The 20,471-nt window shown below is 41.6% G+C and overlaps 1 protein-coding gene and 1 non-coding gene across 2 annotated transcripts in view; one reads left to right on the forward strand and one right to left on the reverse strand.

The window, feature by feature from the left end:
* Positions 1 to 543: 543 nt before the first annotated feature.
* Positions 544 to 20,471, forward strand: part of RCOR1 (REST corepressor 1) — a 119,560-nt gene continuing 99,632 nt past the window's right edge. Inside the window, exons 1-2 of the mRNA XM_074326894.2 lie at positions 544 to 1,118; positions 1,195 to 1,254. Of these exons, the coding sequence (XP_074182995.1) occupies positions 794 to 1,118; positions 1,195 to 1,254 (385 nt within the window). The 5' untranslated portion in view covers positions 544 to 793. The remainder of the gene's footprint in view (positions 1,119 to 1,194; positions 1,255 to 20,471) is intronic.
* On the reverse strand, positions 14,975 to 15,077 carry LOC141570946 (small nucleolar RNA U13). Its single transcript, XR_012495385.1, has one exon. It is a non-coding gene; the product is annotated as a small nucleolar RNA U13 (small nucleolar RNA).

Raw genomic sequence — 20,471 nt, forward strand, 5'->3', positions numbered from 1 at the left:
TCTTTCAATTAGTTTCCCTCTTTGTATAAACCCATTCAAACTGTGGGATGTAATCCTCCGCGTGAGGGGGAAAGTAGTCCCGACCTCGCATTCAATTTCTGTTTTCGTGTCGCGCATATTTTACTTTTTGAAGCCGGAGGGACTCTCAGTGGGGCCCTTTGGGGAATGTGGGTGCCGAGTACGCGGGGGTGAGCGCAGGTGAGGGGGTGGGAGTCGCGACAGAAGGAGGGGGCGGGGAGGGCAGCTAACAACTCGCTAGTGCCTAGAGAGATGGATCATGGGGCGTAAAGAGATTGCAAACCTCAAACCCCGTACAGTGGGCGATACGCGTCAACCGAACCTGACCAACGGAAGCCCGGAGCCACCCCCCACCCCTCTCTCCCGCCCCATCTCTTGGATAGACGGGTGCGCCGAGCCAACCGGACTACCGCTCACCGTCCAAATCCCGCAACAGCCAATGGGAGCGCGCGGAGGGCGGAGCCGCTCCGCGCTGGGTTGGGCTGCGCGCGGCTTCCCTCCGCGGGCTCAGGCCCCGCCCCCTCCCTCCCGCCCGCTGCTCTCCGAGTAGTTAGTGCCAGTGAAGTGCGGGCGGCGATGAGAGCGAAAGTTGCGCTCGGCTCGGCGCTGGGGGCTTGAAGCAGCTCTGCGCTCCGCCCGCTAGGGCCGCCCCCTACCCCAACTCGCGCCCGCCGCGCTCTCCCGGCCCCGCGCCCGCCCGCATCCCCCAGTCCCGGCGCCCCCTCCTCAGGAGCCGCGCGTCCCGGTCACTTTCGCCCGGCCCCGGCCCCCGCCGATGCCGGCCATGGTGGAGAAGGGCCCCGAGGTGTCAGGGAAGCGGAGAGGGAGGAACAACGCGGCCAGCGCGGCCGCCTCGTCCGCCGCCTCAGCCGCCTCCTCCTCGGCCGCCGCCTCGTCCACCGCCTCGGCCGCCTCCGCCTCCGCGGCCGCCTCCGCCTCGGCCGCCTCCGCCTCCGCGGCCGCCTCGGCTGCCTCGGCCGCCGCCGCCCCCAATAATGGGCAGAATAAAAGTTTGGCGGCGGCGGCGGCGCCCAATGGCAACAGCAGCAGCAACTCCTGGGAGGAAGGCAGCTCAGGCTCGTCCAGCGACGAGGAGCACGGTAGGTGGCTGCCGCCCCGCGCCGCCCGCGCTTGCCCACCCGCACCCGCTGACCGCGCTGCTCTGCTTCCCCGCAGGTGGCGGCGGCATGCGGGTCGGACCCCAGTACCAGGCGGTGGTGCCCGACTTCGATCCCGGTGAGTAGCGCCCCGGGCCGGCCGGCGGCCCGAGGGGGCGGGAGCCCTTGGACAACTTTCTTTTTGTGTGTTCGCCCTGCCGTCCGCGGGGAGAACAGCAGGGCTCGACGAGGAGGGGCACACACACACCGCGCCTCTGCACACCGGGAAGGCCCAGCCGGCCCCCGTGCCCCGGGGCACCGAAGGTGGCGTCCGGTCGGCCACCCCTGGCCCGGGCACCGGCGGTCCCCGGTCGGGACCCGCTGCGCCTCTGCCAGGGGTCGGGGTGGCAGTGCCGGAGAGTTAGCATCCCGCGAGCGCCCGACTCGGGGCGCCCGCAGATCCACTCACCCCCTGGCAAATGCTGCCCCAGGGCCTTTCCTCCTGCCGGCCCGCGGGGCTCCGCGCTCCCCGACTCTTCTCCCAGCCCGAGGGCCACTGGAACGACGACCTCTCCAAATCAGCTCGTGAAGAAGTGGCTTCTTAGAGGGCGCCTGCCAGGGGAAAGAGTCTGGCCTGCGGCAGTTTTAGGACCGACTTGTAAATGTGTGTCCTCCCCCCCTTTTTTTGAAGGAAGGGGTTATGAAAGAATAGAACCTGCGGAAGCTTTAGCCTAACATGATTTCCACCCCCAAACAAATCCCTACACCCTAGAATGGAACATTTACTTCCCTTGCTGCTGTTCAGTGTGGAAGCAAATTTAAAGTGGTACCAGAAAAAATCCAATCAGACAAAGGAATTTGTTAGATTTTAATGCGTGAGATTCTAGCCTGTCTCTATGAGGCAGTCTTTAAAGATTGCTGGCATACAGAATGTTTGAAAGGACATGTTTTTTTTTTTTTCTTCTTCTTTTTTTTCTTTTCAGAAATAAAATTCCAAAGAGAATCTTGTAGCACTAGAGTTAACAGTCCTCCCAGTTGGAGGGCTTTAGAGCTGGAGGTTCTCTATGTAGGTTATACCGCCAGTTTATTTGAGAAAATAAATGCATAAATGCTTTTCTTTGGAAACAACACTACAGAAAATTGTACGGATCTAGTCCTTGAAAAAGGTGATTGTTCTTAAGCTGTTATTGAGGTACTAAACTCTGGGTGTTCTTTGAAGTGAAAATAACAAGGATCCCTGAGTGAGCTTTTGGGTGCTCCGGAAATAAATGACCTTTCCCATATTTGCCTTCTAAGTTTTGGTCCGTGGATTTAAATCTCTTAAATTTAGGTAGTCTAACACCCAGGTTTGTATTCCTTTTAAACTCACGTTAGTCTTTTTGCTAATTTACCCTTCCCCCACGTCTTCCTTTTTTGGTAGTCACTTCTCATTTATAAGTGACAGGAGAGAACTAGGAGACCAGGCTTTTTCTCTCCTGTACGTGCCTTCCCTGGGTTGGCCACCAGGGGGAGCATCCTGTTTTTTGGTTACAGTTGACCCTATCTTCATTTTGTAGGTCAAGTCCATCTTTGTTTTAATGCACAGAACATAAAGCTTGTCACCAAGTTTCCCCCACATATTTAAAAAAATCAACTTGCACAAATCTTAGTTTTAGTAAGTTGGTCAGTTTTTGATACATTTTGTTTATGTTAGTTTAGAAAGCTTTATTTAGTACGTTGGGTGTGACTAAGGAAAAGAGCATATTATGGCAACCACAGGAATTAGATTTCTGGCATTCCTTTAAATAGTGATGTCTAGCTCTGCACAGTTAGTGATGAACCTGACGTCTTTGGAGTTCTCTTTGAAACAGCAATAGAATCGTATTTTGAGCTATCCTTGCATTTTTTAAAAAATTATTTTTTTCAGTTACAGTTGACATTCAGTATTATTTGATATTACTTTCAGGTATACAGCATAGTGGTTAGACATTTATATAATTTATACAGTGATCTCCCTATAAGTACCCACCTGGCATTCTACATAGTTGTTGCAATATTATTGACTATGTTCCCTATGCTGTACTTTACATCCCCGTGACTGTTTTGTAATTGCCAATTTGTACTTCTTAATTCCTTCACCTTTTTCACCCAGCTCTTCAACCCCCCTCCCCTCTGGCAACCATCAGTTTGTTCTCTGTATCTATGAGTTTGTTTCTGTTTTGTTTATTTTGTTCTTTAGATTCCACATATAAGTGAGATCATATGGCATTTGTCTTTCTCTGTCTTTTTTTAATTAGCATAATATCTTCTAGGTCCATCCGTGTTGTCGCAAATGGTAAGATTTCATTCGTTTTTATGGCTGAGTAATATTCCATTGTATATATTATCACATCTTTATCCATTTGTCTGTTATTGATGGGCAGTTAGGTTGCTTCTGTATTTGGCTATTGTAAATAGTGCTGTAGTCAACATAGGGGTACCTATACATCTTTTCGAATTAGTGTTTTGGATTTCTTTGGGTAAATACCCAGAAGTGGAATTCCTGGGTCATAAGGTAGTTTCTATTTTTAATTTTTTGAGGAACCTCCAAACTGTTTTCCATAGTGGCTGCACCAATTTACAATCTCACCAACAATGCACGAGGGTTCTCTTTTCTCTTCACCCTCATCAATACTTTTGTTTGTTGATTTATTGTTGATAGCCATTCTGACAGGTGTGAGGTGATATCTCATTGTGGTTTTAATTTTCATTTCCCTGATGATTAGCGACGTTGAGCATCTTTTCATCTGTCCATTGGCCATCTGTGTCCTCTTTGGAGAAATGTCTGTTCAAGATCCTTTGCCCATTTTTCAATTGGATTGTTAGTTTTTTTGGTGTTGAGTTATGTGAGTTATTTTTATAGATTTTGGATATTAACCCCTTATTGGATGTATCATTGGTGATTATCTTCTCCCATTCAGTGGACTGTCTTTTCATTTTGTTGGTGGTTTCCTTTGCTGTGCAAAAACTTTTTAGTTTGATGTAGTCTCATTTGTTTATTTTTTCTTCTGTTTCCTTTGCCGGAGGAAATATAGCAGAAAAAATATTACTAAGAGCAATATCAGAGTTTACTGCCTATGTTTTCTTCTAGGAGTTTTATGGTTTCAGATCTTACATTTAAGTCTTTAATCCATTTTGAGTTTATTCTTGTATGTGGTGTAAGAAGGTGGTCGTTTCATTTATTGCACGTATCTGTCCAGTTTTCCTAACACCATTTATTGAATAGACTATCTTTACCCCACTGTATATTCTTGCCTCTTTTGTCATAGATTAAATGACCATATAGGCAGGGGTTCATTTCTGGGCTCTCTGTTCTGTTCTATTGATCTATGTGTCTGTTTTTATGCCAGTATAATGCCGTTTTGATGACTATAGCCTTGTAGTGTAGTTTGATATCAGGTACTGTGATACCTCCAACTTTGTTCTTTCTCAAGATTGCCGTGGGTATTCATGGTCTTTTGTGGTTCTGTATAAATTTTAAGGTTATTCTAGATCTTTGAAAAGTGTCGTTGGTATTTTGCTAGGGATTACATTGAATCTATAGATTGCTTTGGGAAGTATGGACATTTTAATGATGTTAATTGTTCCTATCCATGAACACGGTATATGCTTCTATTTGTTTGTATCTTCAATTTTTTTTCTTCAGTGTCTTACAATTTTCTGAGTACAGGTCTTTTACCTCCTTCATTGAATTTATTCCTAGGTTTTTGTTTTGTTTATTTTTTTGATGCAATTGTAACTGGGATTATTTTCTTAATTTCTCTTTCTGATAGTTCATTATTGGTATATAAAAATGTAATTTATTTCTGAATATTAATTTCATATCCTGCTACTTTACTGAATTTATCTATTCTAATTTTTTGGTGGGCTGTTTAGAGTTTTCTATATATAGTATAATGTAATCTGCAAATAATGACCATTTTATTTCCTTTACAATTTGGATACCTTTTCTTTTCCTTGTCTGATTGCTGTAGCTAGGACTTTCAATACTGCGTTGAATGAAAGTGATGAAAGTGGGCATCCTTGTCTTGTTCCTGATCTTAAGGAAAACACTTTTAGCCATTTCCCCTTGAATATGATGTTAGCTGTGGGTTTGTTTTATATGGGCTTTATTATGTTGAGGTATGTTCTCTCTATTCCCACTTTGCCGAGAGTTTTTATCATAAATGGATTTTGTCAAACAATTTTTTGCATCTATTGATATGATCATATGATTTTTATCTTTCATTTTGTTTATGTGGTGAATCATGTTCATTGATGTGTGGTACTGAACCAACCTTGCATCCCAGGAGTAAATCCCATTTTGTCCTTGCATTTTTGATGGACTAAGTAACAGCATAAATTTCTTAGAGACCTGACATTCCAAATGTAAAACATTGTACATCTTCTGCATAGTCTTATTGTCAGTTGATTCAGTCTTGGTACTAACATTTCCAAATTTCCTGTTTTGTGTTTGTTTTAATCTAGGAAAGTCATCTAACGGGGAAATAATTTCAGACGCTATTTGGCGAGTCTGAAAAGTGGGACCCATTCCTAGATATGGCTGAAAATTGGGACTTTACTGTTTCCTACTGATTTTTTTATTTTTAGGTGTGTTCTCATATGACTTAAAATATAAGGGAAGATCAGAATTCCATTTGGAATAGAAATGGTCACCATGTTCATTGCATGGCAAAAAGAAATCTTTTTAGGTCCTTAGACTTAAAACGAGTTCTTTCCCTGAGTGCAAGTTAGGAATAATGTGGATTGAGATTGTGATTGTTACTACCTTTTCTTTTCTCCCTGCCTGAGTTTTGAATGCCTTTCCTTCTTTTATTTCTTTATTTTCACCAGAATTTGAACAGAAATGTGAATATGAAATTCATCAGAAAGCCTTTTGCCGCCCTCCCCCCCCCCCCCCCCCCCCCGGTAAAGATGTGAGTGGAAGAAGTTGATTTTAATATTTCTTTAAGTCAGATTTTATTTATCCACAGTATCCCAACTTGACCCTATTTAGCTTTAAAAGCAAATGGTTGAAACTAGGACCAGCTGATACTCCCTGTATAGTCTAAGGAAGAGTCGTTGCTGTCATCCCTCACATACAGTGAATGAGGTGGCTACAGAGCTGTAGTCCTGAAATGCTGATTCGGTTCTTCTAATCTCATGAAGACCTAAACTACATCAGTGGACTATGGCATAACTTGGTAATTAAAATACTATTTCTGTTTACAACAATAAAAAAAGTTTTATCAATTAGACTGAGAAGCAAAGTTCCAGAATACAGTTCTATACCTTTCACTTAGGCTTTGTTCTTACGTGCTATCAGGCTGCCTTTCCGTACTCAGTGCCATAGCATCTGCTGAGTTCTTACTGGTTTCTGTTAGAATTTGGTCATCATGGAATAGAGTAAGGGAGGACTGCTTATTCTGTCCTGCCTCTGGTTAGTTATTTTCTACACTTGCAAAGCATAATTTCTCTTGCGATGAGTCGTGTTTTCTGTACCAAAATGTGAATGTCCCCAATAAGCATTCAAAGGCAGGATCTAGAGCCTGTCTATTTGATCACCTGTTTGGTAGTCTGCCTCTTCGTTGTCATCTAGCTAGAGGAGTGCAGTGACAGGATTTTAAGGTTGACTCAAGTTCTTTGTTTTCTGAAGCAAGTGTTATTATGTCAGCTTTTGTCCTGAGTTGGTTTTCAGTATCACAGTTCACTAAGAGGAAATGTTAAGGGCAGATATATTTGTGGTACTGTGCCTTTAAACATGCAGCCTATATTTAGAACATCGAATCCAATCATTTAAATCAGATTGGAAAGTTGTGGTTGTCACTTCAGAGTTGACTTGTATTAATAAAGTGTGTTGTGCTTTAATGTGGAATAATTTTACTGAACAGGGTGTCTTGACCTGCTTTTCATTTCTTTTTACTGGTGGTTCTAATGTACGTCTTTGAACACATCATTTTCTATGCTTTAGTTTTGTAGAGATCCTGAAATTCACAAGTTATGGTGAAAGGTTTGTGATTTAAACATACTTTGAGGCAATGTTCACCCAAGAGAGGGCAAGGTAATGATAAATCCTGTGAGTGATTAACTTCATTAGTAGTGGGGGAGAGAAACACCTAAACGAGGCTGGTTGGCAGGATACTGAATGCCCTGCCTCTATGACTAAGAAGGTGATAGAAGGAGCCACAGGTTCCTCAGTCATGAGTCAGGTTCCTTTCATCACTAATAGGCTATTATTATGTCAGTTATAGTCACCTTTCAAATTTCATGTTTCCTCCAGAAGCAATATAGAGGAGACTGAGAGCTTGGGCTGTGACAGTTGTGAAACCTGACTTCACATCCTGGCAGTGCCTCTTGCCAACTGTGTGTTGACCCTGGGCAAGTGACTTCGTTTTTGCCTTCATCTGTAACATAGAGGTAATAGAACTTCCTCAAGGAAAAGAATTAACTGAGCTAATACACACAAAGTGAGCAGCACAGTGCCTGGCACATAGTGAGTGCTGATAAGTAAACATTTTCTGCTGTGCTTATCGTTCATGGAACTTAAGTTGCCCAGTCGTGGTCCCTGCGTTGCCTGCTTTCCTGCATAGGTAGGATTGGATTATAACGAAGCCATTGATTTGAATGCAAATCATACACAGGTATTTGAAGATGATTGCGTTTAAGTTACTGGTACCTGCTGCAGTTTTGGTAAATAGTCTTTCCTGGAAGAGAGCACTAGTTCATAACATTTATATAGCAGAAGAGAACACTGAGGTCCAGAGAGAATAGGTAAACTTGTGCAGATCAAGTTTCTAGATGTACAAAAGAAACCTCGAGGGGCGGCCGGATGGCTCAGTTGGTTGGAGTGCGAGCTCTGGATGACAGGGTTGCTGGTTCGATTCCCACATGGGCCAGTGAGCTGCGCCCTCCACAACTAGATTGGGGACGGCGAGCTGCTGCTGGGCTTCCGGAGGGGCGGCCAGATGGCTCAGTTGGTTAGAGCGCGAGCTCTCAATGGCAGAGTTGCTGGTTCAGTTCCCACTATGGGATGGTGGGCTGTGCCCCCTGCAACTAGGGATTGAGGATAGTGGCTGGACTTGGAGCTGAGCTGCGCCTCCACAGCTGGATTGAGGGACAACGACTTGGAGCTGATGGGCCCCGGAGAAGCACACTGTTCCCCAATATTCCCCAATAATATAAAAAGAAAGAAACCTTGAATCCATCCCGGGGTGGGAAGCGGGGGCAGGACACATCAACTAGGTTCGGAGCTAGGGAGTCTTTAAACTTCCAAGTTCTTGTCCTTACGAGTTAATGCCTTTGAGGCGGGGTGCCCCACAATCTTCCCTCCGTGGGTGAGGACTGATTAAAGGGTTAGCTGGTTGAGGCTGACCAAAGCAGGGTTGTAAAAGCAGTGTTAAAGGTCATTGGTACTGAGGAAACTTAGGCTTATTACTCTGACTCATCTTCCTTAGTTATGTAGTTTGAAAAGGTCTTTGGAGGTGAAACGTCAACATTCTCCCCATGTTACTGGATTCTTCCCCAGTGTATCGAGCTTTTTATATGTTCCTCTCTGCCGCACAGACTGTCGTAATTAATTTGTAGTTTAGCGCTCACAGTCTTCTAAGCCTTTCTTCAGAGGTTCCATGCGTAATTTGAAAGAAATACGGCTTCTATTTATCCCTACTCCAATGGAAAACAGTGATCTTTGCTAAGGAGTGTAAGTTAGTATTTATATTCAAAGCAGAGAATGGAAATGACTTTCTGGTGGCGGGACTCTGGCAGCACAGTAAAGGTCTGAAAAAGGTAGGAATTGGGCATTGAAACGTTGATTTGACTGGTTCATTCCTACAGCTTCAAATAGCAAGTGTGGAAAGTATTTGTGATCCTAGAAATGATGGGGGTATAGTTACAATATAACATTTTTTTCTGTTTTGTGTTCTGGAAGTTTTATTAATACACATTATCCAACCTCTGGTTGAGTTTCATGGTTTCTGTTGTTGATTTTTTTAAATGCAGTATGTTAAAGTTGATGTAAGGTGGCAAAAAGTGTTTTGCTGAAATGTTTGAGAGAAATAAATATTTTAAAATAACATTAAAATTTCACTTAAATGAAATGTTACAATAGCTCTAAAACGCCTATTTTTTTCCAGATTAGTCAAATTCTTTAAAGATGTGGATCTTAGTAAAAATTGCACACTAGACTTAATTTGAAATTTCTGGATTTTTCTTCCTGAAAGTAATGAGAGAGAAAATTATAATGACCATCTAATCCAACCTCCCTCTGTTCTGGATGAGGGAAGGAAGGCCTGTAGACATAAAGTGACTTGTATGTGTCTGTCCTTCAATACCTAATCATTAAAAGTATCTCAAGGTCGACTTGAAGCCATCTGAGACCAAACTTCAACTTTTATTGTTTTCGATGTTTCAGAGTCTGTTACTGGGTGCAATAATTGGGAACAGTACTATGTGTTCATAATTTTAGAACCAGAAGTAAGAGTTAAACTTTCAAAAATTGAAGTGACTAGGTAGTTACTGTGCATAGTTTGAATATCTTTGCAAATTACCATAAGGTAGGATAGAATTGTAAAGATAGGTTTGTTTTAAAACATCAAATAGAACAGAAACTAACACAGTTATGTGCCCACCACTGATTAAACACTGCTAATATTAGGCCATATTTGCTTTAGGTGCAGCTGAAGGCTAATCGCTCTACTCCTTCCCTCCCTCACTAATTTGAAGTTGATTTATGTTATCCTGTGATAGTTCATTTGCATCCTCTGAGATTCCTAAGTGTAAATGCCTGTGCGGGAGGAAAAGGTGAGGTGGCCAAAGCCTTCAGAATGAATGTAGGTGTGACGCTTATGAAGGAAAACAGGAGGAAGATTGACATGGACCCAGGAGCCTGAGACTGCAGTGCAGCTTGGAGAACAGCGGTGCCAGAGCCAAGGTTGTTACGGCCCTGCTCTAGAAGCCTGCTGTGTTCAGTTTGGCCTGGCCTTGGTGTACATGCCACCCTGGATCCCAGAGCTGCCGTCGGGCGGGGCTGCTAGGGCTGTCAGCTAATTACCCTCCTCCTCTCAGCACCCCCCCCCCACAAAGGGAGGTCTGAGTGGCCGGAGCTCCAGACCCTCAGATTCCCATGCATGTCATTGTACTTCAGTACATACTTATGTATGGTAAACAGTTTGTGTTGTCATTGTCAGTCTTTTGTTGTAAATGGAATTAATTGTGCATATAAATAATTTGCACCAATTATTTTTATGCTTTGATGCTTTCCAAACAAGTACATTCCCACTAACAAGGCATACGAACGAGTTCCTTTTCTTCACCCAGGCTTCACTATGGTGCTAGATTTACTAACTTTCAGTGCTACCTTTTGTGGTTTGTGTTGGCATTTTTCTAATTATTGGTAAGGTTAAGTGTCTTTTATGTTTTTTTGGCTACTCGGGTTCTGCTTGTGAATATATCTTTTGCTGTTTTTTTGATAGGGTGTTGGTCTTTTTCTTATTGATTGGTGTGAGTTCTTTATGTATTTGGGTACTAATCCTTTGTTATGGTGGCATATAGAGTTTTTGTGTTCTCTTTAGTATGGGGGGGTTGCTGACTGAGATTCTTTGATTGGGAAGGAATGAAAATATATCCCTGATTGAATATATTTCTGTTCAAAGATTGGCCTTGGTGCATAGCACCTGTAATATTTGTTACCAGGTCCCCTGATTTCTAAGATGAATGTCACTAAGAATTGACGTCTTTTTTGTTTTGTTTCAGTGTTACTCAGTTCTTTTGGTGTACCGTTAACCAATTGGCCAAAATTACAATGCCAGGTGACTTGAAAAGCTCTAAATTAATTTCTGTCCAGCATATAGTTATAACAGCGTACTAGTTAGAGGTTAAAGTTATGACTTTAGTTCCCCAGATGATCATTTGGTTTCATACAGAAGGTTAATGTGCTGTGGACTAAAAAACTAAACTCAGGTGTCTTACGGATTTGCTACCGATTGATTGTAAGAGAATGGGCGAGTGCGTGGACGGGGTGCAATTTATCATTAATAGAAAAACTTCAAAAAAAACCCTCTATCAGTGTTGGATCAATGTAGTGCTTACTGTGTGCCAGGCTGGTTTGAACACTTTAGTGAGTAATTTCACACAACCATCACAGCAATGCTGAGTTAGTGAAAGTTGTTGTCTCCCTTTTCCACATGAGGTGACAGAGGCACTGACAGGTGTATCATTATGGTGACCTAGTAACTTGCCCAAGGTAAGCCATTCTCAGATGCCATTAGTTGTAAGATGTACCATTATTTTATATATAACAAAGAAAGGAAAAACTCTAAGATGCCGTTCATTGTAAGCTGCAGTCAGATTTCAATCTAGTGTATTTCAGGAAGAGTCGGCCAGAAGTCCTCTTTGAGAAAAAAACACTTAGGAGCAGTGCTTTATCGGCTCAACTGATTAGCTGTTTCCACGTGGTCCCAAGTGTTGCGGAGTTTTATGTTTAGGGTTTCCAGAGCCTGCTTCATGTCCAAATACATTCCTCCTCTTCCTGGCAGTGAAAACAGATGAAACGGGAGGTAGCTGTCTGGTTGACTGCGGCAAATTGGAGTGAGTTGCTTTACTCTTACATGTATGTTGAAATAGTCAAACATACATGTTCAGAGCTTAAAATGCAATTGCAGTGTTTTTGAGGGGAGAGATTTCTTATGATTGTATGACTAAGGGTTACAAAGGACAGTGTATGTTGGCTACCCTTTAGTTTAATAGGTATGGGTATAGCATTTAAATATCTTCTATCTTCCCTGCCACCTTTCCCCATATGTTTCTCTACAGGTGCACATTGACCTGTGTAACGAATTTAAGAACCATGTCTTGAATAAGGTGTGAAATAATACACAAAATATCTAGGGGTGTATTTTTAAAAACCTTGATTTCACCTGTACCTCTCTCTGGTTAGTATTGTTCAAGAACTAATTTATGAATACACAATGGGATTTATAGATGATGTAATACACAATTGTACGCCTGAAATCTATGTAATTTTACTAACAATTGTCACCCCAATAAATTTAAAAAATAAATTATAAAAAAAAACAAAACTAATTTCTTTCCCTTGCATGTTATTCCCATCTTCCTCCCCCCAAAAAAAGAAAACCCAAACCAAACTAACCCCGCCCCCACAAACCCAAAGTATATTTTTTGGTGTTATTAGTGAATTTTGTTCTATTTTTCAAAGACCAGAGAGTACTTAAAGAACATTGCAAGCCTTATTCTCATTGACTCAAATGTGAGGTTTACCATGCTTGATTTGATCATAGTGTAATTCAACTAAGGACTAACTTAACTGAGGACTAGTTTTTGCCCAGAAATTCAAGGCTTACTTTGTATTTAAACTGAGGGCATTTAGGTGAGTCTGCTCCTGAAGTGTAGCTGTGTTTATCCTTCCGTCGGTTTTAGCTAGTGGCCAAGGCAGGCTACCTGATGTGGCCTTGTGTCTGAAAAGGTTAATCAAAAATTTTGAGTTGGTTAGACATTCTATCCACTGGGTAAGGTATTTCTGTGCTGTTTAACACACACAAATACACCCTCTCACTGACGGTTACAGTTCTGCTTTATCTTACTGGCACCTGAACTTGGGGCTTCTCTGCTTTGAAACCTAGCATGGATCCAAGGAGATGAGGAGAGCAGGAAGAGCAGAGGAAGCACTTAGCTGATCTGGCCTTACTCGGTTCCGCAAAGTCTTCTGGGAGCTAGTGGTGTCTTGGACGTCTGCTTTCCTGGAGGATGACAGCATAGTTGTTTAAGGTTAAAGTTATGCCAGCTCACGTTTATCTTCTGTTAACTTGTCGTAACTGAATGTGGTTCTGAGTTGAAGGAAATTGTGCTTGGTTTGACTGACTTTCCTTGTATAGACATTTTGTAATGGACATTTGATAATTAAGCACCAAGTTCAGTTATTCAAGAAATGGAAACCCAAGGAGAAATGAGCCTTTACATTGCAGTTAAAAGCTGATTTTCCCTGTTTTCTATGCCTTTATTATGATTTTGTATGAATTAGAGATACACATCCAGCTTAGATATACATTCTTAAAATATTGCTTTAATCAAGATGAAATTCACACAAAATTAACCATTTTAAAGTGAACAATTCAATGGCATTTACTACATCCACAGTGTTGTGCAAACAACACCCCATCTAGTTCAAAATGTTTTTATCACTCCAAAGGAAAATCTCATACCCATTAAGCAGTTACTTCCCATAGCCTATTCGCCCCAACCTCTCACACATTGTAATGACAGTACAGAGGGTGGTCCAATGAGATGTGGTGTAGTGGGGTCACCTTAATCCTTCCTGGGGGTGCAGGGGGGTGGGGAATTGAAGAAACCAGGAAGAAGTTTTAGATGAAATGGTCCTTAGAGCCATGCCTTAAAAACAATGAAAAAAATTGTTTATGATTTTATGGGTTTTTAAAACTAATTTAAAAATTAATATTACATAAGCTATATTTAAAAATTACTTTGAAAATTCTAATCATTCTTGAAACTTTGAATCAAGATTTTAATTGTCTTGAACTGTGCTATCCAATAATGTACCTACTAGCTATGTAACTATTTAAATTTATTAAAACTAAATAAAATTAAAAGTTCTGTCACACATTTCAAGTGCTCAGTAGCCCTATGTAGCTGTCTACTATGTTGGAGAGCACAGAATAGAATATTTCCATTGTTCCAGAAAGTTCTATTAGATAGTGATCTAGAAAGTTCTAATGAATTGAAAACTTCATTGTTTTTAATTTTTATAATTAGTTCGTAAGTTTTTTGCCTCTTTAATCAAGGTGCATGGTGAAATGTGATATTGGACAGCTGAAATATTGGCTGTGTACTGAATTCCTCTAGTGGAGTATTTGTTAAATTATTGTTATTAAGATATCCAAAATAAGGCTTCTTGAGAAAGCAAGTAGAAAGCTTCTTGGGAAATGGAAAGCTTAATAGAGTTTTGTTTTTTGAGCTTGTTATTTAGTACCTAAAACAAAAAGATTGTACTGAATAAATGTAGGACTTAAAAAATCAACAATATGAAGGGTCAGCTTTGTCATGAAAGATTAGGATTTTTAAAACAGCCTTATTTAGGTATAATTGGCATAAAATAAACTGTACATATTTAAAGGGTACGCGTATAGCCTGTTTGAAGTCCCATTATTTATGATGCCCTGTTCAATCTTTCGTTTCATTTTGGATAGTTTCTATTGCTGTAGCTTTAAGTTTACTAATTTTTTTTTCCTAACAAAGGTCCTTTATTTGCAATGGTCCCCGTGGCCTAATTATTTTCCTTTTCGTTAGAACAATTTTCAGACATAAAAGTAGAGAACGTTCCGTATAGAGCACGCACGCGCACGCACACACAGACACGCACGGGCACGCACACGCCCCAGGGCACGCACACCCCCCCGGGACACATACTGGCCCCGACGCTAGGGGCGCACGCCTGCGCATACCCACCGCCTCCAGAGCCACGAGGGCTGGCCCACGCACACGCTAATCCCAAGGCCAAGTGAACGCGTACGTGCTTATCCACACTAACCCCACCACCACATGCCCGCACATCTACCACCCGCATTTTTCCTTGTTTCCGCCGAGTGTTGCGCAAGTGGTTCAGGGGCGTGGCCCCAGGTTTGACCTTGCGCTTGCCCACTCGCAGGAATCTTAGCTCATTTCTGCCCATCTTGTTCCTGCTGGTCACGTAGGCACTTGCTTTAACGGGGAGGGGTGGGGAGGTGGGGGGGGTGGGGGTGGGGCTGGGGGGTGTAACCCATAATGCCTCGCTGCAAAACAAAAAGGTTACTAATCTTTTTGTTTTTTATTTTTTTATTTTTCATTTTTTTTCACGTCAGACGGGTAATGTGCCGATGTCATAACAAGGTTTGTGGGAGGCACATCTCACGCAAGAGCGTGTAACCCAATCATCACACTTATGAACTACAAAAGGATCTACTAATTTTTTTTTTTGCAGTGACTACAATCCCATCCAGTATATTTTTGTCTCAGACGTTACAGGTTTCCTATCTAGAAGTTTGATTTGGGTGTTTTTTTTTTTTTTTTTAATCATTTCCCTGCTTAGCATAATCTTTCATCTAATTTCTTAAGCACATTGAAGTACAGTTATAATTGTTTTAATGCCCTTGTCTACTAATTCTATCGTCTGTGTCATTTCTGGGTTGGTTTCAATTGATTTTTCTCCTTATCATGGGTTGTTTTTTCCTGCTTCTTTGCTTGTCTGGTAATTTTCGTTTGGATGCTAGATACTACGAATTTTACTTTGATGGGTACTGGATATATTTGTATTCCTGTAAATATTTTTTAGCTTTGTTCTAGAACATGGTTAAGTTCTTTAGAAGTAGTTTTTAAATTTCTGATCGTTTAAGCTTTGTTAGGTGGCATCAGAGCAGCATTTAGTCTAGGGCTAATTATTTCTTACTACAGAACCAAAATCCTTGTGAGTACTCAGTAGTCCATGAATTCTGAGGTTTTCTACTCCGGGCTGTTGTTGGCAACAGGCAATCTTCTTGGCGCTGCGTGAGCCTTGTGGGTTGTTCTCTTTTATTCTTTGGGTGGTTATTTATCCAGAAACCTTCAGTATTTTCTTCACAGGCATGTTCTGCTCAGTACTATGCTGAATACTCAAGGGGAACCCCTTATAGATCTCTGGAGTTCTCACTGTATGCAGCTCTTTCTTTTCTGATATTCTGCCGTACAAAGCGGCCGGCCGTAGCTTCCCTGGAGTCCGCTCATCTGCTCAACTCAGGGAGTCTGCCTGACTTTTCCTGGTTTCCTCTTCCCCACGCTACCTGCTGGGAATTCTCTCCAGGCAGTAAACTGGGGCAGTTGTAGGATTTGCTTCATTTGTTTTCCATCTCTCAGGGATCGCTGTACTTTGTTACTTGGTTTCCAGTGTCTTCCAAACTGTTGTTTTTCACATTGTTTGGTTTTTAGTTGTTTGAGACACTATAGGGTAAATCTGGTTCCTGTCACACCACTTTGGAAGCAAAAGTCTAGATTAAAAAAAAAAAAGGAATGCAGAGGAATTGGCTATATTTCCTTTTTGTTAGAAAACAATACGTATTTATATGTTTTCTTTTACCCTTATACATTTAGATTCTTCTTGAAGTTGTTAGGGCTTTTAAACTTTTAAATTTGGGGTTTATGTTCATGGAAACACTCTATAAATAGAATAAAAATGCTTTTAGAAACTAGAATACCAAATTTTATATTTTTATATAATCACTATTCATTTCAGTATTTGTGATAAAGTGCTCAGATCATTGCAGTCCAATGCTTCTAGCCCAGAATTTTCAAAAGGAGGATAGTTGTTTTTTTTTTAATTCACTGTTCTTTAAAAAGTAAATTATTTAAAATTTATTACTTCTAATGAATGTATTTCCGAGAAAAGTATAATTTAGAAATATCTCATTCTTGGACTGTCCTCCACCTCCATCTTGCTGGGATGTAACAAAATGAGTATTTGTGTGTGTGTATTCCTTCAGAAGCACTTTTTATAGAATTTTTATTGTTTCCTAGTCATTTTCAGCTAGATGCCTTTCTAATTTTTGAACATCAGGCGCTTTTCATGTGCCATCTTTTGATACTCCTGAACTGAGTTAGTGTTTTATGTATCAGCTAATGAACTGTCTTTTTGAGTTTTGCTTGGTGTTCTGCTTGCTTGGCAACAAACAGGTCAGTTTCCATGGCATTGCCAGTTTTGCACACAGCATTGTTAGGGGAGCTGAGAGGGTGGGGGTGGGGATGCCGGCCTCTTCCCTGCTAAAGCAGGGTGTAAACTAGAATAGCTGAGCTCTTAGTTTTGCATATAAAGTTTCTGGATACGTTTTTAAGAAAGTTTTATTTTGGTAAAAACGTTTTAAAGCCACACTTTCTGCCTTACTAAGAGCAACTAGCAATGGCACAGTGAAAGTGTTGATACCAGTCGTTTGAAGTGTAGATTCAACCAACTTGAATGCAGTTGAGACAAAGTTAATGATAATTAGGCTTTCTAAAAGCATGCAACTTTTACCCCGTTAGACACATTCATTGGTTAATTGTGAAGGAAAAACCAATTTAAGAACATTATGAAATTGTAATTATGCTCTGGAAAAGTAAGATGAGATGTAATTAAGTGTTTTTTAGTTTTTAGCTTTTCAGGAACATAATTTCCCTTAAGACATTCTATTGTATTGCTTTCACACGTCCCACTTTTGTAAATGTTTTAGGAACTCATTATGTGAGAAAGTGGTAGATTGCTTATACTTCTGATGGTCTGAGAACACTAATTTTTCTGTTACAGGTTGTTATACAGTTTTCTTAAACATTAGTAAATTTGCTTTTTTGTTTGTAGGAAATTTAAACATATAGAAAAAAATAGAATATTAATAAGTCCTATATGTTTAGCAACTCGATTTAATAATTGTAAGATTTTTGCCCTATTTGCTTAATCAGAAAAGTTTTTTGGCTGAATTTTAGTAAATTTGCTCTTCAGTGGCATTTGTACGTTACAGAAAATAAAGCTTTATATGTATTAGACTTAATTATCTATTGGACGCTTATCATTTTCCATGGCTATAAAACGCCTAGTCTGGTACGATAAATGCCGTGTGATAGCGGTATGTCTGTGCTCTGAGGGCCTTGGGGGCCAGGTGGGCCGAGGTCAGGTGGATGAAACTGGGTGTGGAAGGCACTGCTCTCCAGAGGTGACCCTTAAGGTAGGGCTTGAAGGGCAGACGAAGGAAAAAGACTCCAGGCAGAAGGAGCCACATGTTTAATTCCTGTGGATGGGGAGGGCTTGACTTATTTGAGGAATCAGATGTAGGTGATACACTTGAAGCTTGGGGAGGGAATCAGGAAAGCCGTGGGGGTGGGGCCGTCGAGGTCTGCCGGACCTGACTACAGGGCCTTGTGTGCCAAGCGGAGGAATTGGCTGCTTTTAAATCATAGCTTTGTTAAGATATAGTTCACATACCAGAAAACTCACTCTTTTAAAATGTACACTTTGGTGGTTTTTTAGTATTCAGAATTGTGCAACCATTACCACTATCTAATTTCATTTTTATTACCCCAAAAGAAGTCTTGTACTTATTAGCAGTTATTCCCAATTTGGAATTTATTTTTAACTGTTGTTTAAATGATTTTTAACAGCCACAAAGACCCATGTGTCTGCTGTGCACAAAAATAACACACCTTCCTTAATGTTGGTATTATGACAGCAATTAATGACATTGTACGTGTTGTATGGACCGTGCATTTGAAAACCCCACTGCTCTGCTTTGGAAAATCCTTGTTCTTGCGTGAGTAACACTGGAGAGTGTCAGCCAGAGAGCGAGCGCCGTGAAAGTGATTGCTGTGCGGGAAGATCACTGTTGTGTTGAGGAAGACTTACGAGAACGGGTTCATGGGAGGTGGATCACACCACACAGTCATTCAGACACTTTAAATGAGCATCTGCTACGTGCCAGACAGTGTTTCAGGCACTAGAACATCCCAGGCTTCATGGAATTAAGTTCTGGTGAGGGGAAGTGAGGATGGATTGGAAAGCTCTTAAGTTGTTAGAATAGACAGACCTTAATGACAGATGGGATGTGGGGCACAAGAAGGCCACAGGAACTCCTGGTTTAGGGGACTTGGGTTAGGGGACTAGGTGATGGATGATGCCATTCGCTGAATAGGGGCTATAGGAATTTGAGATGAAGTGAGATCCTGCACATAATAATCCAGACGGCATTTATTGGCAGTTACCATGGGCTCTTCTCCTTCTACTCCTTTAAGTTGGGTTCTCCTCGTCTGTTTTCCGCTTGTACTTTGTTGCTTACCTCTGCTATAGCACTTCTCTAGTTTTAAGTAATTATTAGCTTTTGTGTGTTCTCCGCTGCCTGTTGAGGGTGGGAACTGCCTGTAACATTTTTGTTGCCCTGTCTACAGACCACCTATACGAGCTTGGAGAATATAATTACTTCATTGCCTCCACTGCTGCTATCTTCCTATAAGCCATCATCATCTGTAACTCGTTACTGCAGTAGCCTAGTGAGTCCTGCTTCTGTGTATAAAGATGTAAGTCAGTGTTTCTCTGCTGCCCACAATCTCATGGTGGCTACATTTCACTCGGGTGTAAAGTGAAAGACCTCACAGTGGCCTGAGAAGACCTACTCCGTCTGTTCTTGCATACTTCTCTGACTTTGTCTCCTTCGCTTCTTTCAAATCTGCTCAGATGTTACCTTCTCAGTGAGGCCTGTCTTGACCTACCCACCTATACATCTATCAGTGTATCATCTCTAAAATACAACTTAAAATCTAGCTATATACTCTGTGACTCCAACTACATGACCTTCTGGAAAAGGCAAAACTATATAAACAGTGAAAAGATCAGTGGTTGCCAGGGGTTTGGGTAGGAGGGAGGGATGAATAAGTGGAACACAGGATTTTTCGGGCAATGAAAGTACTCTGTGTGATGCCTTGATGATGGATACATGTCATTATGTGTTTGTCCCAACCCATAGACTGTACAACACCAAGAAGTGAACCCTATGGTATAGAGTGGACTTTGTGTGATTATGCGGTGTCAGTGTAGGTCACCAGTTGTAACAAATGTCCCACTCTGGTGAGGGTTGCAGATAATGGGGGAGGCTGTGTGTGTGTGGGGACGGGACAGAAGAGAAGTCTCTCTGCCTTCCTCTTGATTGGCTAGAAACCTAAAACTGCTCTAAAAAAATAAAGTCTTAAAAAAAAAACACCAAAAACTAACCAAAGGTATCACAGTTAAATAAAATTGATACTTAAATCTCCAGTCAACTATTTATTTTTATTTTTATTTTTTTGGGGGGAACAGTGTGCACTTCCAGGACTTTTTTTTTTCCCCCAAGTCAAGTCGTTGTCCTTTCAGTCTGAGTTGTGGAGGGCGCGCGGCTCAGCTCCAGGTCCAGTTGCCGTTGCTAGTTGCAGGGGGTGCAACCCACCATCCTTTGTGGGACTTGAGGAATCCAACTGGCAACCTTGTGGTTGAGAGCCCAATGGCCCATGTGGGAATCGAACCAGCAGCCTTCGGAGTTGGGAGCACGGAGCTCTAACCGCCTAAGCCACCGGGCTGGCCCAATAGGGGGTATTTTGACCATCCTATTTAAAACGTAAACCTCCTCTGCATTCCAGTCCTCCTTATCTCGCTTTACTGTTTCTGATTTTCATAGCACCTGCTAACATACTACCGTATTTTACCATGTATAATGTGCACTTTTAGGCCCAAATTTGTGAGGGAAAAATAAGGATGCGCATTATACATATGTAATACTAATTTCGTATTTATGTTTTTAATTCGTTTATTTATGCTTGTGAGTTAAAAGTGTA

The sequence above is a fragment of the Rhinolophus sinicus genome, chromosome 3 (genome assembly GCF_057876585.1).
Source record: "Rhinolophus sinicus isolate RSI-liver-muscle chromosome 3, RSI-T2T, whole genome shotgun sequence".
NCBI lineage: Eukaryota > Metazoa > Chordata > Mammalia > Chiroptera > Rhinolophidae > Rhinolophus > Rhinolophus sinicus.